At 54.5% G+C, this 20,593-nt stretch overlaps 1 protein-coding gene across 8 annotated transcripts; it reads left to right on the forward strand.

Moving 5' to 3' along the window:
- The first annotated feature begins 7,714 nt into the window (after nt 1-7,714).
- ATCAY (ATCAY kinesin light chain interacting caytaxin) lies at nt 7,715-20,203 on the forward strand. Of its 8 annotated transcripts, none has more exons than XM_040086795.2 (13): nt 7,715-8,118; nt 10,242-10,369; nt 14,490-14,554; nt 15,163-15,384; nt 16,056-16,241; nt 16,746-16,848; nt 17,709-17,840; nt 18,261-18,347; nt 18,798-18,896; nt 19,135-19,170; nt 19,294-19,329; nt 19,699-19,734; nt 19,992-20,203. In XM_040086795.2, the coding sequence occupies exons 2-13, from the start codon at nt 10,293-10,295 to the stop codon at nt 19,999-20,001; spliced, it is 1,089 nt and encodes a 362-aa protein (XP_039942729.1). In that variant the 5' UTR covers nt 7,715-8,118; nt 10,242-10,292; the 3' UTR covers nt 20,002-20,203. The 8 variants fall into 8 exon arrangements, with proteins under 8 accessions (XP_039942729.1, XP_039942728.1, XP_058279589.1 ...); XM_058423606.1 differs by lacking the exon at nt 7,715-8,118 and adding an exon at nt 13,780-13,888 and having other exon boundaries at nt 9,822-10,369; XM_040086794.2 differs by having other exon boundaries at nt 7,829-8,118; nt 19,699-20,203.
- The last annotated feature ends 390 nt before the right edge of the window (nt 20,204-20,593 follow it).

Here is a 20,593-nt window from a genome sequence, read left to right on the forward strand (position 1 = left end):
CTATGGTAATATCAGCCTATGAATAATTTTGAACTGAAAAAGTACTTATACTCGATACGAATAAATTTTGGCAAAAAGAATCTTAAATTGTATTAACTCTGTAAATACCAAATCTCAAAATGACATGTGGCCTGGAGAAAATTGAAAAAAAAATTGACAAAACGCATAAAAAGTTGGCTATGATCATATCAGTATGAAAAATTTTGAAAAGAAACAGTACTTAAACTCGATATGAATAAATCTTGGCAAAAAGAATCTTAAATTGTATTAACTTTGTAAATACCAAATCTCAAAATGACATGTGGCATGGAGAAAATTGAAAGAAAATTGACAAAGCACATAAAAAGTTGGCTATAATAGTATCAGTATGAAAAATCTTGAAATGAAACAGTACTTAAATTCGATACGAATAAATTTTGGCAAAAAGAAACTTAAACTGTATTAACTCTGTAAAACCTACATGTAAAAACTCGAAATTAATAGAACAGAAATCTGTTATCACTTAAACTTTATAAATAAAAACTAAAGCTTAGATTCAACTTACACTTAGCAGGGCCCAAACTTAAACCAAACCCACACAGAAATTACTCTTAATATAAAGAGAACGCTAAAATACGACTTAACCCGGACCTAAATATAGGAAATAACTGATTAAAAATCCACTTTTATTTTACTCCCCGTGTTGACAGGAGGACTTCTCGATCCCCAAAACCCCGGGATCTTCCCCCAAGACCACCCAGGCAGAGCTGCAAGAGGAGCCCACGCCGCTGGAGCAAGGAAATCCATCTTTTCCCTCGGAAAGGACTCCCCCAGTAATCTCCTTCCTATCTCCAAGGTGTCTCACAGCCACGGAGGTGCAAATATTTATCCATACTTGGAATTGCAGCGTGAGGCCTTGGCTCAGCGCTCCCAGGCTCTTGAGCCGTTGTTGTTTTAAGACCTGAACCGAGGACACCTGGCTGGAATTAATCAGGGAGCAGAGCAGAGCCCTAATTAACCCTTCCCGCGTCCATGTCAAGGTCACTGCCAGCATCCCGGGAATCCCAAAGGCAGGAATCCCGGAGCAGGGAGCAGGATTTATCACCACGGGCCTGGGGAAGAGCAGCGGGAGTAAACGTTTGTGAGCAGATAATAAAATAAAACACAAGAGCAGAAGCGCCTCCTGTCCGGGCTCTGACAGCATCCAGGAGGAGCTGGAGCACCTTCCCAAGGGACGGGAGCCGCTTTGCACCGGCTGGTTTCCGGGAGAAAGTTGGGATAATTCAAGGATCTGGGGTATGAGGAGAAAAAAATTCCTTTGTTAGGTTGGATATTGGGAAAAATGTCTTCACCAAAAGGGTGCCCAGGGCAGTGGTGGAATCCCCATCCCTGGAAGTGCTGGAGAAAGGTGGATGTGGCACTTGGGGACAGGGTTTGGTGGTGGGTTCATGGTTGGATTCCATTTCCAGCCTGAACAATTCCATGATTTCACAGCCCTGAGCATTCCACGCCGCCAACAGCTCCCCAGGAGGACCAAAAACCCCGTGCAAAGGGACCAACCCCAACCCCAACCCCAACCCCAATCCCAATCCCAGAGCCTCTCCCATTCCAGCCGCTCCCCTGGCTGATCCCCGGAGGGGACAAGGACAAACTCAGGGTTCCTTTCCCCCTCCTCTGGGGAAGGAATTGACCCCAAACCCGATCCTGTGCAGGGCCAGGAGCTGGAGCCGCTGATCCTCACGGGTCTCTTGCAGCTCAGCACATTCCATGGATAAAACCCAGCCTGGAACTGGAACGCATCTCCTCGATGGGTACCAGGACAAGCCCAGCTAAACCTGGCTTAAACCAGAGCCAGGACAGAGATGGGGACCCCCCAGACTGAGGATTGTGGGGAGCTGGGGAGCAGCAATCCCAGCAGGAATCCCCGGGAATCCTCCCCAAATCCACGAGGGAAGCTTTGTTTTCTCTGCCGCTCACCCTGAGCCGCAGAGCAATCCCGGCTGTCAAACTTAATGCAGCGCAAAAAGAAAGAAAAAAAAACCCAAAACCCAACTTTACATCCCAAAGCAGAGGAGAAAACCCTTCCTGGCTCGGCTCCTGCAGGAATTGGCCCGTTCCAACCTCGGAAAGCTGCATTCCTGCCCGATGTTGGTTTTCACGGCCCATTTGCTCGTTTGTTTCGATTTCCCTCCCTCCAGCAGCTCCGGGAACTGGAAAACTGTGGGGAAAGTCTGGATTTGGAAGGAGCTGGGAATGAGCTGCTTCCTCCGAGGGATGAGGAGGAGGATGCACGGAGCAGAGGATGGGGAGGAGCAGAGGAGCGGGGACTCTGCCGGGAGAGAAAAGCTCCGGGGGAATATTTGGAGAGGAATTAAGGAGAAGGCGGCGTCGGGGTGGGATGGAGCAAGGATCAGCCCCAGGCACCCATCCCCACCTCCCCGCACCTGGGCACGACCGGGATCTTCTCTCCTTCAGTGCCGCGATGGAGCAGTTTGGGCTCCCGGATCACCCACAGAGCCGAACCGGCTCCCTCGGAGTCCAGGATCAGCTCCCTGCAGGGAAACCGGTGCCAAAACAGCAGGAAATGACCCCAAAAATGAGCCAAGGGACGCGATCCCCACACAGGATCCCTCACTGCTGCTCCTTAGCAGTGGCCATGACAAGATCCAGAGAACACAGGAACAGGGGATTTGGGCTCCTGAATCCTCTCCCCGTTTCCAGCTCTGAGGAATTCCTGAGCCAAACCTCCTCGGTAACCCCAAATCCATCTCCCCCTCTCTGTGCCCTTCCCGGTCTCCTCCGAACCCAGATCAGCTTTAACTCCACAGGGAACAGATCCCAGCCGTGCGCTGCAGGATTCCTGGGAGCCCAGGTGGGATCACATCCACCTCCCACCCCCGGCCAGGAGCTGGGAACGGAGCAAAAACCACGGGAGCTGGAGAAACTGGAACACGAGGAGCTTCCAAAACGCGCACCCTGCGCTGACAGCGCCGCCCTGAGCAGGCGTGGCAGCAGCCGAGGACCGGGATCCTCCTCAGCTGGGATCATCCTCACCCCGGGATCATCCTCAGGATCCTCCCCACCTCGGGATCATCTTCACCCCAGATCCTCCTCACCCCAGATCCTCCTGACCCTGGGATCCTCCTCACCCCGGGATCCTCCTCACTCCAGGATCCTCCTCACCCCGGGATCCTCCTCACCCCAGATCCTCCTCACCCTGGGATCCTCCTCACCCTGGGATCCTCCTCACCATGGGATCCTCCTCACTCCAGGATCCTCCTCACCCCGGGATCCTCCTCACCCCGGGATCCTCCTCACCATGGGATCCTCCTCAGGATCCTCCTCAGGATCCTCCTCACCATGGGATCCTCCTCACCCCGGGATCCTCCTCACCCCAGATCCTCCTCACCATGGGATCCTCCTCACCCCGGGATCCTCCTCAGGATCCTCCTCAGGATCCTCCTCACCCTGGGATCCTCACCCCGGGATCCTCCTCACCCTGGGATCCTCCTCAGGATCCTCCTCACCGAACAATCCCCACCCCGAGCCGGGGGCAGCCAAAACCCCCCGAAGGAGCTGCCTGGACAGCTCTGTTTGTGCTTTTCCCTGTGTTCTCCTGCCCTGGGATGTCCGAGAGACCGGGGCAGGGAGGGTTTGCCGCGGATCACCGGGGTGGAGGTGAAGTTTTGCTCCTGATGAGATGTAAACCAGCGCCGGGAGCGGGTCAGGCCCCGGTGCCCCCTGATCACGAGTGCTTTCACTTGGAATAAACACCAGCCCCGGGGTCAGGGCCAGAATCTCTCCCAGATGCCTTTGGAGGCCTGATTTAAAGTCTCAAACCTAAATTTAGGGGGTAAAGTCACCCCCACCCGCTGATTTCTCTCTCCAGAGTCAATTTTCGTCCCCAAAACGTCGCCCCCGGTGCAGAAACTCACGGATGGATCCTATGGCCACGGCTCTCCTCCTCCACAACCCCAGGCTGCTCCAAACCCCATCCAGCCTGGCCCTGGACACTCCCAGGGATTTCTCAAAGCTGTGCAAACAGCTGCCCTGGCCTTTGGAGGTTCAATTAAAAAATTAGGAAAAATCAGGATTTTTCCTCCTTAGGTCAACCCAGATTGAAACCTTCCCATTTGTCCCAGCAAAACTGTTTTGGGTTTGTTTTTTATTTTTCCCTCAATGAAAACATCTTGTTCTCCCCAAAATAAAACATTTCTGGGTTTGCAAATGCATCTTTGGAAGCTCTTACGATCCCCTGCTTTTTTTATAATTAAAGGCAGGCAGATTTCAACTGGGAAACGCCACAGCTCAATAAAAGGCGAAGCGTTTAATTTCAAGCATATCTCGAACAAAGCCGCAGCTTTTCATCCCCAAAATATTCCTTTTGGGCTTGGTTCAAGTTGTAAATGATTTCAAAGGGCCCAAAATAACTTTTATTTGCCCTACAACAAATGTTTCGTCTTCATTTCGGCCCGTCAATCTTCCAGTGATTGGAGCCAGACTCTTCCCAGAGGTGCCCAGTGAGTGGACAAGAGGCCAGGGCGGGAGTGGAGACCCAGAAATTCCCTTTAAACCGAGGAGAAATTTTATATTTTAACTTTTTTTTTTAACTTCAGGGTGGCCAGATGCTGGAGCAGATTGGGCAGGGCAGTGGTGGAGTCTCCATCCTTGGAGAGAATCCACTCCTGACCCGGAGAGCTGGAGGAGGGAGCCCGTGGGAACATGGTGAGGGGCAACAGGAACCTTCCAGAGCCTGAAGGGGCTCCAGGAGAGCTGGAGAGGGATTTGGGATGAGGGGTAAGGGACAGGACACAGGGAACGGCTTCCAGGTGGGATATTGGGATGGAATTCCTGGCTGGGAGGGTGCGGAGGGGCTGGGATGGAATTCCTGGAGAAGCTGTGGCTGCCCCTGGGTCCCTGGCAGTGTCTCTGGATCCCTGGCAGTGTCCCTGGATCCCTGGCAGTGCCCCAGGATCCCTGGCAGTGCCCCTGGATCCCTGGCAGTGTCTCTGGATCCCTGGATCCCTGGCAGTGTCTCTGGATCCCTGACAGTGCCCCAGGATCCCTGGCAGTGTCTCTGGATCCCTGGCAGTGTCCCTGGATCCCTGGCAGTGTCTCTGGATCCCTGGATCCCTGGCAGTGTCCCTGGATCCCTGGCAGTGCCCCAGGATCCCTGGCAGTGCCCCTGGATCCCTGGATCCCTGGCAGTGTCCCAGGATCCCTGGCAGTGCCCCTGGATCCCTGGATCCCTGGCAGTGTCCCAGGATCCCTGGCAGTGCCCCTGGATCCCTGGATCCCTGGCAGTGTCCCAGGATCCCTGGCAGTGTCCCTGGATCCCTGGCAGTGCCCCTGGATCCCTGGCAGTGCCCCTGGATCCCTGGATCCCTGCAGTGTCCCAGGATCCCTGGCAGTGCCCCTGGATCCCTGGAATGTCCCAGGCCGGGCTGGAGCAGTGGGACAGCGGGAGGTGTCCCTGCCACGGCACCGGTGGCACTGCCTGGGCTTTCAGGTCCCTTCCCACCCAAACCAGTCTGGAATTCTGTAATATCGGCTGTTGGGAAAACCATCGGAGCCTGTCCTTAAGGAGCAGCAGACTCAGGCTGGGGGTGAAGTCACAATTCCTGCTTTTTCCCTTGGAGAAATCCCGCGGGGATTTTTTTTTTTTTTTCCCCTCCCTTTTCTTTTTCCCTGCATCCATCTCCTGGTGCGCGGGGACCTCTGCAGCCCGCGCCGAGCATCGCCCGCAGCCGGGAGGGATCCAGAGCTGGGAGGGATCCGCAGGGATGGATCCAGAGCTGGGATGGAGCCACAGCAGGGAGGGATCCACCAGTTTGGATCCACGGAGGGATGGAGCCACAGCCAGGGTGGATCCAGAGCTGGGAGGGATCCGCAGGGATGGATCCAGAGCTGGGATGAGTCCACGGGGAGGGATCCAGAGCAGGGAGGGATCCGCAGGGATGGATCCAGAGCTGGGAGGGATCCGCAGGGATGGATCCACGGAGGGATGGAGCCACAGCCAGGATGGATCCATGGCAGGGATGGATCCAGAGCAGGGATGGATCCACAGTAGGATGGGATCCACAGGAGGGATGATGGATCCATGGCAGGGATGGATCCACACGGATGGATCCAGAGCAGGGATGGATCCACAGCCAGGACGGTTCCACAGCCAGGATGGATCCACCAGGATGGATCCACCGCCCTCCCGCAGCTCCAGAGCCGCTCCCAGAGCCGCTGATATCCCAGGTTCCCGCAGGCAGAAAAGGAATTTGGGGGCTCTGGGCCGCTGCCGAATGTCCCGATCAGCGCTGCCTAAAAATGAGCAGCGAATCCAGGGAAATGAAAGGAGGATTCTCCCACGGTGGGCAGCGTCTTCCCAAAGAGTCACCCCGACCCTTCCTCCCCCTCGTGGCTGTGTTGGGCTCTCAGGTGGGAAAAACACGCTCCCAGGTAACACAGAAACGAGTTATTCCAGGGAAAAAGCGTGTGTGGAGAAGGGAGAGACTGGGAAAAGGTAAAAAAGCTGCTTGGGAAAGTACCCGGCAGCAGGAGGGATCCGGTCCTGCCCCGGCCATTCATTCCCTGCCTCCCTGCAGATCGGCAGGAGTCGGGCTCAGCACAGAATTCCCAGGATGGCAGAGCTGGAAAAGCTCCTCTGCATCCCTGAGGAAAAGCGCCGAAATGAACATTTTCCCCTGGCACAACCAGCCGGGCTGAGGCAGAGCTCCACGGAATTGCTGAGGGATGGGAGGGAGCTCGGGCAGGGAAACGGGGAACATCCGCCAGAGCCAGAGATGGACTTGGATAATTCGCCTCGGAGCCATCAAGTGTTGCGGAATTCCCGGCGTCTCCTCTCCCGTGGATCTGCTGTCGGCTTCCAAGAGAGATCCCAGGATGGTTTGGGTTGGATGGACCTTGAATCCCACCCAGTGCCATGGCAGGGACCCCTCCCACCGCCCCAGGCTGCTCCAACCTGGCCTCGGACATTCCAGGGATCCAGAGGCAGCCACAGCCCCTGGATTCCTTCCCGAATTCCCATCCAGCGCTGCCCTCTGGCAGTGGGAGCCATTCCCGGTGTCCTGTCCCTCCAGCCCTTGTCCCCAGCCCCTCTCCAGCTCTCCTGGAGCCCCTTTGTGCCCTGGAAGGGTTCGGAGCTCTCCCTGGATCCTGCTCCTCTCCAGGTGAACATTCCCAGCTCTCCCAGCCCGGCTCCGTGGGATGTTCTCTTTGTGAGAATTATGGAACGCAACCTTTCGGCAAAGAATTTTTGGTTTTTTCCCCCAAAAATCCCAGCCTGGCCCAGCTGGGGGCCGTTCCCTCCTGTCCCGCGGTTCCCCGGGGGCAGAGAGAGAACCTCGGCCCCTTCCTCCACCCTGAGGTTTGCTAAGTGCCCGTGGGCTGTGGGCGCAGTTTTGGCCACCCCGGGAGCAGGAATTCGCATCCTGAGGACGAGCAGCAGCAGCTGCCGTGTCCGTCTGTCTGTCCAGACCCCCACCAGAGCTCCAGCAGCGCTGCAAAAGCCGGACCATCAAAAAATCCCACATCCCACGGCACCGTGGCGGGTTTTTTTTTTTTGACTTCCTCAAGGAAAGACGCACCCAAAATCCCTCCGGCCCTCCTGCTGCCGAGCATCCCCGGCTCCCGGGCAGAGATTTGGAGCCCGGCAGCCAATGGCAGCGGCCTCGGCACGGGGAGGGGATGCTCCGGGCTCCTCTCTCCTCCCCTCCCCTCCTCCAGAGCCCCCTCGCCGCCCTCTCACACAAAAGCAGGGAATTAGCCGGCTTAGAGGAGCGCAGGCTTAGCCAGCTGCGGGCGGAAAATAATAATAAAATACCTTGGAGGCGAGGGAGGGAGGGAGAGAGGGAGGGAGAGAGGGAGGGAGGCGGCCGAGGAAGCAGCAGCAGCCATGGAAGAGCACAAATAACCTCGATCCATCCCTGGTTCCCAGCGAACCACCGGCCTGGATGCATCCTCCATCCTCATCCTCATCCTCATCCCGATCCCGATCCCGATCCCGATCCCGATCCCGACCCCGATCCTGATCCCGATCCCGACCCCGATCCCGACCCCGATCCCGACCCTGCACCTGCCGAGCGCATCCAGGGAGGAGGAATGAGCCCGCACTGAGCCCCCGCAGCGGTGAGTAGGGGTCGCACCCCGGGAGCAGCCGCCTCCAGCCGGGAATTCGCTGGCTCGTCCCCCCCTTCCCTGCTCCCTCCCTCGGCGCCTGGCGGGGAGCAGCTGGCAGCCGGGGATTTTCCAGGGCCTGGAGGGGTAGGGAAGGAAGGGATGGAGCCGGGAGAGGCCGCGGGGGTCGCTGAGCCCAGGTGGGGCTGGGAGTGAATACCGGGAACGACGAGAAAATACCGGGAATGACAACAGAAAACCGGGAATGACAATACCGGGAATGATGATAAAATACTGGGAATGACGACAAAAAACCGAGAATAACAATACCGGGAATGACGATAAAATACTGGGAATGATGATAAAATATCGGGAATAACAATACCGGGAATGACGATAAAATACTGGGAATGATGATAAAATATCGGGAACGACAATACCGGGAATGACAATACCGGGAATGACACAGGAATGACAATATCGGGAATAACAATACCGGGAATGACGATACAATATCAGTATTTACAATATCAGGAATGACAATATCGGGAATGACACAGGAATGACAATACCGGCAATGACAGCAGGGAGGGAGCCCTGCGGTGCCGGCAGCCCGCTCTGCTGATCCCAGCTCCTGGAATATCGCGGGATGCTGGATTCGCTCGGGCCTCTGCACCCTTCATCCCTTCCAAGCAGATGCAGCCGGGATCGATCTCCGGATCACGCCCGGCCTCCAAAGGCAGCAGGAAAAGGCCAGGGCAGAGCTGCAGAGCGCCGCAGCCCCAGGAACCAGCCCAGACCCCTCAGCCTAAAAATCAGAGATGTTCCCAAAGGTTCCCGGGCAGGCAGCGCCTGGAATCACCGGGCTGAGCTCGGGGGGAACATTCCAGCACAGCGCAGGAGCTGATCCCACCCGAGGATGCTCCGGAGCACATCGGGCCTGGCTCAGCTCCCTCGGGCAGGATCCAGCTGGGAACGGGAGCTCGGCTCTCCTGAGCTGCCAGGGCTGCTCCTGAATCCGGAGCTGGGCTCTGCTGGGAGCTGCAGGCCCAAGGAATGGGGAACAAGGGGTTGAACTGCTCTGTCTGGCAGCAGGAACCTTACAGTGAAGGGGGGGAAAAAATCTATATTTATATTTAGATACATATTTTATACACAAAAATTATATTTTTATATTTTTATATTTTTATATTTTTATATTTTTATATTTTTATATTTTTATATTTTTAATTTTTTATATTTTTATATTTTTGTAATTTATATTATCTTACATTATTTTTATATGTTTCTATTTTATATACACATAAATATATTTTATATGTTTATTTATGGTTCTATTTCTATATTTATATAGAAATATATTTCGTATTTTGCATATTTATATATTTTATATATTTATATACTTATATACTTATATATTCTTACATATTTTTATATATATATATTTATACATTTTTATCTTTTTAGATATTTTAATATATTTTATATATTTTAATATATTTTATATATTTTTGTATATGCAAAATTTATCTATTTATATCTATTTATATATTTATATATACATTTATATGTCTGTATATTTATATAGCTATATAGCTATATAGCTATATATTTATATATTTTTATATACTATTTTTCTATTATATTTATATCTTTGATATATTTGTTTTTATTTATCTGGTTTTAAGAGCCCCTGGGGTTCAGTGTGGGTGAAATTCGGGATTCCCGGATCTGAACTCGCTCCCCAAGTGCGGGAGAGGGGCCGGAGTGGGAATGTGGGAGGTGAGGAAGGACACCCCCTCCTCATCCTCTCCACGTCCCCGCGGGAGCAGCGGCGCTGCAGGATCGGGAATCTGCAGGACCGGGCCTGGGAGCTCCCCTCCGGCCCGGGCAGGCGGGACCTGGGAATGTCCCGAGGAGATTCCCGCCTGCTCTCCCCTCGCTGCCGCCTCTCCTCTCCCTCAGCAGAGAGGGACCGAGGAGAGGCAAGAAGGGAAAACCTGCGGAGAGCAGCGGAGATGAGCTGGGACCCAAACGGAGCCCACCTCACCTCCTCCTGCTGCTCCAAAGCAGCCCCAAAATCCCGAATTCTACACGGGATGCTCCGTGCCAACCCCTGTGCCTCCCTTTTCCAGCCTGAGCCCTTCCTGGAGGGATCTGCTGGCTCCAGCCCCTCCCCGAGAGCCATGGGCACCACGGAGGCCACGCTGCGCATGGAGAACGTGGACGTGAAGGAGGAATGGCAAGACGAGGATTTCCCCAGGTGTGTTCCCCAAAAAACAAAAAAAATGGGAGAATTTTGGGGTTTTTTTTTCCCCCTGTGAGAAACCAGCAGGGTTTGGGGTGGGAGGGATCTTCCCAGGGCCTCAGGGGTAACAGGAGCCTGAACTCCAGCGGGAGTCTGGAATTTTTGGAGCTGCTCCGGGTGCATCACGAATTTTGGGATGATTTTGGCAGCCCTGTGCGGGCACAGGGAGGAGGGAAAGGGGCCGGGTGTGGAGCGCAGGGAGATCAGGATGGATGGAGGGATACACGAAGGGATGGAGGCGCATGGGGGTGGATTCATGGATTCATGGATTCATGGATTCATGGATTCATGGATTCATGGACTCCTTCCCAGGCTCTGCATCCAGCAGAGTCTTCCCAAACAGAGCGGTGCTGTTGTGCCAGGAATCCACCATTGGGACTCAAGGAATCCCAGCGGGTGCCAGCCTCGTGGGGGTGGCAGGAGGTGACAAAGTGCCACCTCCCGCCTTCAGAGCCACTTCAGCAGCTGCCCAGAGGTGCCGAACCCATCCCTGAGTGCTCTGAATTCCCAGCACCCAGCCCCATTCCCGGCCCTCTTCCCACTCCCAGCCTGCCAGGGGCGGGAGTGGAGTCTCCCTCCTCACATCCCAAACTCTCCTGGATGAATTCCTGCTCCAGGTCCCACTTCCTGGGCACCGGGGTGGCGCTGAGGGACCTCCACATTTCCCTTCCAAGGCTGAAAACCCCGGGATGCGTCTCGGAACGCTGCCGGGCGCAGCCCCCGCTGCAGCTGCGGCTCGCAGCATTCCCAGGAGCGGAGAAAGGGGCTCCTGTTCCCTCGGGATGAGCCCGGCTCTGTTCATGCCAGCCCCAGCTGCGTCCCTGTGTGAGCCCCTCTGTGCTCCATCCCACAGCGCGGGGTTTGTCCTTCCCAGCCTGGGTTTTGTTTCCCTCGGAGAGCAGAGCTTGCTGGAGCTCTGCCAGCCTCGGGCTCCCCTCACCGCCACCACCCCTGGATTTTAATGGAGTTTAAAAAAAAAAATCAAAAAAGGAGAGAGGAGTGTGGAGAAGAAGGGGAGGTGTGGATGGGAGTCGTGGAATGGTTTGGGTGGGAAGAGGCCTTTAAAATTCACCCCCCCTTCCAAGGGTGGGGGCTCATTCCGCCAGATCAGGCTGCTCAGAGGATACAGAAGGGAAATCGAGCCGTAGAGAGGAAAATGTTGGAGTCCAGGGAATCCAAGGGCTCCTAGAAAATCCAGGATAAAGCTGATCCCGCCCCGAGACACCTCGGCGCCAAACCCAAGCGTCACCTGGGGGCTCTGTCCCACCCTGCCCATGCCAGCAGCAAACTCCACCCAGCCACGGCCAAACCTTCCAGGGAAAAATTCTCCTGGAAAAACCCCCAGCACCACCAAACCCGGGAAAATGCCTTGGAAATGAGAGGTGGGAGGAGGCAAAGGGACGTGAGTGAGGCCGGAGCCCTCGGGACGAGGCTGCTCCAGAGGGATTCGAGCAGGAATGATGCGAGCCAGAGCCCAAACAGCCCCCGGGCGAACGAGGGGAGGCCCAGCTGGGTTCTACTCGCAACAGAAATAAATAAATTGTCCTTTTCCAGCCGCTTCCCCGCCGGAAGCGTCGGAATAATAGGGCAGAAGCTGCTGCATGTGGGACAGCAGCTCTCCAGCAGCTGATTTGCTGCAGAGCTATTTTTGCCTGCCTGCCATTAACCCAATCTTGCCCCGAAAAGCAGGGGGGGAAAAAAAATTTAAAAAAAAAAGGAAAAGCCACATCCTAGACAGAGATCTGGGCCGGGAAAACAGAGCCCAGCAGCTCCTGGAGGACACAGGGCGACATTCCCAGCATTTCCTGGGAAGCCGAAGGGCGGGAGCAGCTCCTGCCCGGCCCGGGAGGAGCGGAGCGGGCGGATCCGCGCTGCTGCCGCCGCTGCCCGGGGCTCGATCCGGCCCGGTTCGGCCGGCCCGGGGCGGGGACGCTGTAACCGAGCGCGGGCGGCGCGGAGCGGGAGCGGGAGCATGCTCACTCCTGCATCCATCGCTGCATCCATCGCTGCTTCCGTCCCTGCATCCAACCGTTATCCAGCTCTGCAGCCGTCCCTGCATCCAACCGTTATCCAGCTCTGCAGCCGTCCCTGCATCGGTCCTGGCGTCTGTCCCTGCATACATCCTTGCATCTATCCCTGCATACATCCTTGCATCTATCCCTGCATTTTTCCCTGCATCCGTCCCTGATCCCTCCCGGCATCCATCCCTGGATCCCTCCCTGATCCATCCCTGCATTTAACTCTGCATACATCCCTGGATCCATCCCTGATCCATCCCTGGATCCATCCCTGATCCATCCCTGATCCATCCCTGGATCCATCCCTGGATCCCTCCCTGATCCATCCCTGGATCCATCCCTGGATCCATCCCTGATCCATCCCTGCATTTAACTCTGCATCCATCCCTGGATCCATCCCTGGATCCCTCCCTGATCCATCCCTGATCCCTCCCTGGATCCCTCCCTCATCCCTCCCTCCCTGCCCGGGGCTGGCTCAGGGCAGCGGGCACGGAGCAAAGCGCGGTCCCCCCCCGCCGCCCTCAGCGAAAGCGTCTGAGCCCCCCCCGGATCTGCTCCGGAGCGTTTCCGCGGACCGCAGCAGCCTCGGGGAAGGTAAGGGAGGCTTTTCCTTCCCTCCCGGCTGCCGGGCGCCGTTCCCAGACCGATCCCGGGATGAGGCGGCAGCCGCTGCCCCCGGTCCCCTCCCCATTTCCAAATCGTGCCAGGCGCCAGCTCCGGGATAAACAACGCCCGGAGCTCCGTGGGGACAGGAGCAGCAGGAGATGGAGGGGACAGAGGGATTTTATTTTTTTTTTTCCGAGCGCTCCGGAGAGTCCGGGCATCCCTCGGGAGTGCCTTTGACCGGGTCCTCGGCGCTCATAAATGTTCGATGACCGGCAGCAGAGGATTATCCCTCAATCTACATATTTAGAGGGTTTGATTTGGCCGGTGGCCGCGGTGTCATGGCAGCAGGAGGAGGAGCTGGATCCTGTCCCCGTTGTCACCTCCCTTCCTGTGCGGACAGCGACCTCATCCTCATCCCGAAAATCCCTGGATTTCTCCCCGTTCCGCGCCGGGGCTGTCCCAGCAGCAGGATCTCACAGCTCCCTGTCAGGAAGGAGGAGTCAGACAGAGATTTGACAACGTGAGCTTTGTAGAGTTGGCGGGGTTTGCTGGAGAAATGCCAAAGGTTGATAATTCCAGGGGGAAAAGCACCCGGGAATGCCCAGGGTGGGCACTGGAGGCTCAGCCACAGCAGAGGTTCCTCGCCCCAGCCCGGATTCCCGCTTCCCTCACCCCTGTGGGTCAGGAGCGGCTCCAGCGGCTCCCAAAGCCTGACAGCCACGAAATGTGGATTAATTCTAGCCAGGAAAACTTCTGAATCCATTGATGCCTGCAGCTGGAGGGGCCGGGATTTGGACCAGGAGGCTGCAGGAGCTGAGCACGGGAGGCTGCAAATCCCAGGAAAGGAGCGGTGGGTTGGCCTCTGGCTCCCAAACAGGGCTTGGAGCGCTGCTGCCTGGATTTTAGCGTGGAGTGAACCCGAATCCCAGCCTCAGCCGGGGCTGGGAGTGACGCAGCGAGGGCTGAGGGACAATTTGGGGTCACAGGTCCCAAGCAGGGCCGGCAGCCCCTGAAGGAGCAGCTGCTTCCCAGGAAAGGTGTTTGTGGCAGAGCTCGGGGTGGAACTGGGATGGGCCGGGATCAAAGCATCGCTCCCGCGGGTTGTGGCCATCCCAGAGCCCCGCCAGGGAACAGGGACAGAACCCCGGGGCTGGCGCTGCCCCCGGGAGCTCCTGCAGGGGAAAAATGAGGATAACACAGAGAAGGAGGATGTTGGCAAGGCGGTCTGGGGTCAGGGTTTGTTCCCTGGCTGGATTTTTCACCCCTCGGGATAGCCTGGAGGTCAGCACAGCACTCCACAGGGAAATTCCCTGAGGGAATCCCCCAGGATGAGCTCGCTGAGGAAAGGGAAAGGGCAGAGCACGGCTGGGGCGGGGTTTTCTCCCTGCTGCCTCCATCCTCTGGGAATGACGTTCTCCCGAACATCCCCTGCTCCCCGCTGTGTCCTGCAGGCCTCTCCCAGAAGAGACCGGGATGGAATCCTTGGGAAGCCCCACGGAGGACGAGACCACGTCCTGTGAGTACCAGAGGAAACCCAGAGGAAACCCAGGCAAAGGGCAGCAGGCAGGGAGGGAGAAACCCTTGGATCCACCAAAAATAAAATAAAATAAAATAAAATAAAATAAAATAAAATAAAATAAATAAATAAAATATAAATAAAATAAAATAAAATAAAATAAAATAAAAATGAAATGAAATGAATAAAATATAAAATAAAATAAAAATGAAATGAAATGAAATGAAATGAAATGAAATGAAATAAAATAAAATATAAAATAAAATAAAAATATTGAAAAATAAAATAAAATAAAAATATTAAAAAATAAAATAAAATAAAAATATAAAAAATAAAATAAAATAAAATAAAATAAAATAAAATAAAATAAAATAAAATAAAATTCTCCTGTGGGAGGGGAAACCAGCAGGGATGTTTGAAGCTGTTCACCTTTCCTGAGGGAGCTGGGGGAGGAAGATCTCAGGGGTGTGGGCGCTTCCATCCCAGTCCCCAGCCACCACCCCGAGGGCTCCAGAGCCGGATTCCACGGTGGAATTATCCGTGATGGCGTCTCGCTCGATGGATCCAGGAGCAGGACGCCCCGTCAGCTGTTTTCCTTTCGACTCCAGCTCCCCCCAACACCTTGAACTTTAACGGGGCCCATCGGAAGCGGAAGACTCTCGTCGCACCCGAAATCAACATTTCCCTGGACCAGAGCGAGGGCTCCATCCTCTCTGACGACTTCCTGGACACTCCAGATGACCTGGACATCAACGTGGATGATATTGAAACTCCTGACGAGACCGATTCCCTCGAATTCCTGGGGAATGGGAACGAGCTGGAATGGGAAGGTAAAAGGCTGCGTCCGGGTGAACGCTTCCAGGGCTTGGGGTGGTTTTTAGCTCCATGCTGTTACCGAGACACACGAAGCACTCACACGGAGAGAGGTTTCGCAGGGCAGAGGTCCTTCTCCGGTCCGGCTCAAGGCTGAATCCAAGAGGAGAGAGAGCCTCTTTGTTTTATTTCTTACTTTTTATACATTTGTGGGTCTAGCAGAAGATTGGCTTTTGGAGTTTTCACCTCTCAAGCCAACTGGCCAGACCAGCCGTCAGTTACAATTTGTTTTCAGGTTAGAAATACGCAAACAAAGGACAGAGAATGAAAAACAAAAAGATTTGTTCATGTTACATCTGTGGGGAAAAGGTAGAACTGCTTTTAATATTGTACAGTAATTAAAAAGGTCTGACTCCATTTATGAAAATTCAAAAGGCTTTAAAAAAACTCAGAAAAACCAGGGTAACACCATGCTAAAGGCTTTTGACACAATTCACCTCCAGCAGCTGAGGACTGATAAGCAGGGGGAGATTTTAAAGTAATTTCTGTAATATTTGGGCAACAGGGCGAGGTTAAAACCTCTAAATTGGCACAGAGCCGGGCGGGAGGTGGAACACGATCAGATTTGGGGTTACCAGAGCTCTGCCCACGTCCCCCTCCACGGCAGAACTCCTTGTCCCTTCCCCAGACGACACCCCGGTGGCCACGGCCAAGAACATGCCCGGGGACAGCGCCGACCTCTTTGGGGACGGGGGCACAGAGGAGGGCAGTGCCACCAACGGCCGGCTCTGGAGAACCGTCATCATCGGCGAGCAGGAGCACAGGATCGACCTGCAGATGATCAAACCCTACATGAGAGTGGTGACGCACGGAGGTGAGCGCGGCCGGCCCGCAGCCCGGCTCCCAGCACGGCTTCGTCCCTCGGTGCCACGCTGGAGGGGGCACCGAGCCTGGCTGGACCCTCTTCAGGGGGGGAAAAACCCTTTTTTGTTTTTGTTCCTGTTGCAAAGCTCGTTGCTTTTGCCCGTGGCAAAGCTCGAAAGTGCTCGGGTGGTGCTAAAAACGTTCAGTGGTTGTGGAATTAAAGCAGTCCCTGGGGTGCTCCGGGGTCCACAGGCGTGCGGCCAGATCTGTTTCCAAAATCCGAGCAAAGCCAAGGAACAAGCCAGCTTTATAAAACCCACCCCCAGATTCCTTCTCTGAACCCCAAATCCACATTCCAGCCAAAACCAGGAGGGATCCTCGCAGCGGAAGAGTTCTGAGGAGCAAAACGCTCACCTGGAGCCGGGCAGAGACACAAAAAAACCCCACCCCAGGGCCGAATCCCGGCGCTGTTTTCCCCTCAGCTCTCCCGTCTCTCCCTGTGTTTCTTCGGCAGGATATTACGGAGAAGGTCTCAACGCCATCATCGTCTTTGCCGCCTGCTACCTCCCGGACAGCAACCTGGCAGATTATCACTACATCATGGAAAACCTCTTCCTGTGAGCGCCGGCGGAGCTCGGCCGGGGCGGGAGGGAGAGGGGAGCAGCGCGAGGGATTCCCGCGTTCCTGGCGCCGGGAATCGCGGCTGGGAACAGTCCGGATCCAAGCCCAGCACTCCCAGTGGGGAGCTGCAGGCTGGGGAGGGCGGCACTGCTGGGACACCGGCACCAGCTCTGATTCAAATATTCCAATATTCCAATATTCCAATATTCCAATATTCCAATATTCCAGTATTCCAATATTCCAATATTCCAATATTCCAATATTCCAATATTCCAATATTCCAATATTCCAATATCTATATGTACAAATATACAAATACACAAATAATCAAATTTTCAAAATTTCAAATATTCAAACAATCAAATATTCAAATTTTCAATAATATCCAAATAATCAAATTTTCTAATAGTCAAACAATCAAATTTTCAAATTTTCAAATATCCAAATATTCAAATTTTCAAATATTCAAACAATCAAATGTTCAAATTTTCAAATATCCAAATAATCAAATTTTCAAATATCCAAATAATCAGATTTTCAAATATCCAAATAACCAGATTTTCCAATTTTCAAATATCCAAATAATCAAATACTCAAAATTTCAACTATTCCACTTTTCAAATTTTCAGATATTCAAATACCCCAGTTAGTTATGCCTGGCATGGAGATGCTGCTGCCGGGCAGGGGATGGAGCTGGCGTCTCCATCAGGGCACACACTGCCGCTCCCTGAGGGAACAAACCTCTTCCAAGACCTGCAAGGAAAAGGGTCCGGAGCCGCTCTCGGGGCGACACGTGCGGACATCTAAAGGAGGTTTTTGAGCCAGATCTGGGTCCCTTTTTGTCACCCCCCGGCAGGTACGTGATCAGCAGCCTGGAGCTGCTGGTGGCCGAGGACTACATGATCGTGTACCTGAACGGGGCCACGCCCCGCAGGAGGATGCCAGGCCTGGGCTGGCTGAAGAAGTGCTACCAGATGATCGACAGAAGGTGAGAATCCTGCTGCTGGAGACTCTTCGTCGTTCCCAGGCTTTGTCCCGTCCTAGAGCTCAAAGGAAAATCAGACGCTGCTCTTCCACACGAATGAGCCTGGCCCGGTCCCACATTCCTAACACCCGGAACGGGCCTCAAAAATCATCTCGTTCCACTCCCCTGCCACAGCTTCCCCCATCCCAGCCTGCTCCAAGCCCTGCCCAACCTGGCCTTGGGATATTTTGGTTTATGATGATGTTCCCAGAGAGCCGAGCAGAGCAGCGCTCCCACACCCTGCGGAGCTGGGATTTTATAAACTCCCCCCAGCCTCCCAAGGGATTTTATTTGGGTGGGCAGCACCACAACACCCGTTTAGAATCCAGGGGAGTTTGGGAAAGGTCCCTGGGATGTGACACTCCGTCCCCGGCTCGTCCCCAGGCTGCGGAAGAACCTCAAGGCGCTGATCATCGTGCACCCGTCGTGGTTCATCCGGACCGTGCTGGCCATCTCCAGACCCTTCATCAGGTGAGCACAACTTCCCCGGCCTCAGCGGGGTTCGGGGTGAAAATCTGGGATCGCAGAGCGGTGGAGTATCCTCGGGTTGGAGGGATGCACCGGGATCATCCGGCGCATCCCCTGTTCCCAACAACCCCACCCTGTCCAGAGCCTTTTCCAAACTCTCCGGGAGCTCTGGCAGCCTCGGGGCTGTGCCCATTCCCTGGGGATCCTTTCAGTGCCCAGCACCCTCGGGGGGAAGAACCTTTCCCTGAGCTCCATCCCAACCCCTTGGCACAGCCCCAGCCCTTCCCTGGGGTTTAATCTCACAAATCTGATTTTAAGCTCCCCCTTAGCCAGGGGTGACCAAGGTGAAGCTGCCATTTGTCCTACGTCCCTCAGACACTTCCAGTGACAATTCCTGAGGAGTTTTTAGGAGCCACCGAGGCGTCAGCGCTCCTCTCTCTGTCTCTCTGCCAGTGTGAAGTTTATCAATAAGATCCAGTACGTCCACAGCCTGGAGGAGCTGGAGCAGCTCATCCCCATGGAGCACGTGCAGATCCCAGACTGTGTCCTCCAGTGAGTCCAGGGGGACCCTGGGGCTCTGGGGAGGGGCAGCACGGAATCCTGCCTGGGGCTGACTCAAAATCCGGGGACTGGGAAGGAAGGCACAGCCTGGGGCAAGCCTGGCCCCAGCCGAGGGAAAGCCTCAGACTGTGGCGGGAAATATTAAACGTGACTGAAAGCGGCATTTAAAGGATTTCATCTCGGTTTTATCAACTCTGTTTATTTAATCAACGCTTTGTCTTTGTGGCAGATATGAAGAAGAGAGGATCAAGGCCAGGAAAGAAAGGTGAGGTGGATTTGGGGAGGGAGGGGATGGAGAGCGGCTCCTCCATCCATCACCCCGGAGAGGCACTGGAGTCTCCCTCCTTCCCACTGGGGGATGGATTCCCGATGGGATTTGTGTTTACAGGGCAGAGGAGAAACAGGACATGGCTGAGAGGGAAAGGTAAGGATTCTCTGATTTATCCTTCTCTTGAGCAGTCTTCGGGGATGAGAACAACCCCATGGCTTGGCAGCACCCCTGGGATCCAACGGGACATTCCCAGAGTGTTCGGGAGCCGATAAAGGCTGGAACTGTAGGGAAAGGAAACTCTGGAGGGGTTTGGGAGACAAAATCCCTCGCCAGGGTAACATGGGCTGGTTTTGGCCCTAATCAGGGTGATACAGCCTCTCTTCTCATCCTGATTCCTGAAGGGGAACAAGGAAAGATCCTCTGGGTGAGGCTGAATTATTCCAAGGAATACCCAGGAGCTCCGGGCAGAGGGAGGGAATTGGTTTGTGCTGCAGATCCCCTTATTTTGTCCTCTCTTCGCAGCAGGCCTGTGCCCCCAGCAGAGGATCAGGAAACCAGGTTTGAGCTGTTCGTGTGTCTGGGATGGATTCCGTGGCGTTTGTGATCCATGAGCAGGATCCCCCAGCCTGGTGTCACCCACGCCATTGTCCCATCAAAGCCGTGCCTGCCACCGCCTGTGTCCCCGGCACACCTTTGTGAACGATTTCACCCAAACCCACTCATTTTTTTTTTCCCATTGATGTGGCAGCAATAACAACATTTCCTACCTCAGTTTGCTGCCTGAAAATCCCTCCTCTCTCTCTTTTTCTGCCCAGCATGTCCTGAGCCGGAGCAGCACGGAGGAACGGAGCAGGAGAAGGAGCAGCCTGGCAGTCACCCACCTCAACCACCTCTGGGGACAAGACCTTGCCACCACCTTCTTCAAGTCCTGTAAATCCCGGAGCCTGCCTCCTCTGCCTCCAAGACGCAAAGTCCTTTAACCTTTTGGTTTCCTTTTTTTCTTTTTTTTTAAAAAAAAGAACAAAAACCGACCAAATCCCCCAGCAGCACTTTTCAGGACAGGTTCCGGAGTGTTTCAGGAATGGTCTGTGCAGAGCACAGTGCAAATACTCACTGTGTATCCTCGTAGTAAGTCAAGAGCCTCCTCCAGCCCGTGAACCCCCAGCCCAGAAAGAGGATTTATTTTTGGTTTAAATGACAAACCTCTCCCTTCGCTCGCTGCTGGCCGGCGCGGAGCCCTTTTGCTTTTTGGGAGCTGCAGCCCCAGGTTCCTCCAGGACATCCCAAAAGCTGCCAGCCCTCAGGAACAACCACTACAGGCGATGGAAAGAGCTTTTCCCTCCTTCTCACGGCCAGTGTGAGTCTCTCCCCGGAGACACCGAGCGCCCGCGCCCTCTCCAGCTTCCGTCGCCGCCGG

The sequence above is a fragment of the Hirundo rustica genome, chromosome 26 (genome assembly GCF_015227805.2).
Source record: "Hirundo rustica isolate bHirRus1 chromosome 26, bHirRus1.pri.v3, whole genome shotgun sequence".
Classification (NCBI taxonomy): Eukaryota; Metazoa; Chordata; class Aves; order Passeriformes; family Hirundinidae; genus Hirundo; species Hirundo rustica.

Bases quoted from the DNA above. Each gene is read 5' to 3' on its own strand.
- ATCAY (XM_040086790.2), top strand. From the start codon at position 10,014: ATGTCCCGAGGAGATTCCCGCCTGCTCTCCCCTCGCTGCCGCCTCTCC. The intron at 15,385-16,055 runs GTAAAAGGCTGC...TCCCTTCCCCAG, and splicing joins GAACGAGCTGGAATGGGAAG to ACGACACCCCGGTGGCCACG. The intron at 19,330-19,698 runs GTAAGGATTCTC...CTCTCTTCGCAG, and splicing joins GACATGGCTGAGAGGGAAAG to CAGGCCTGTGCCCCCAGCAG.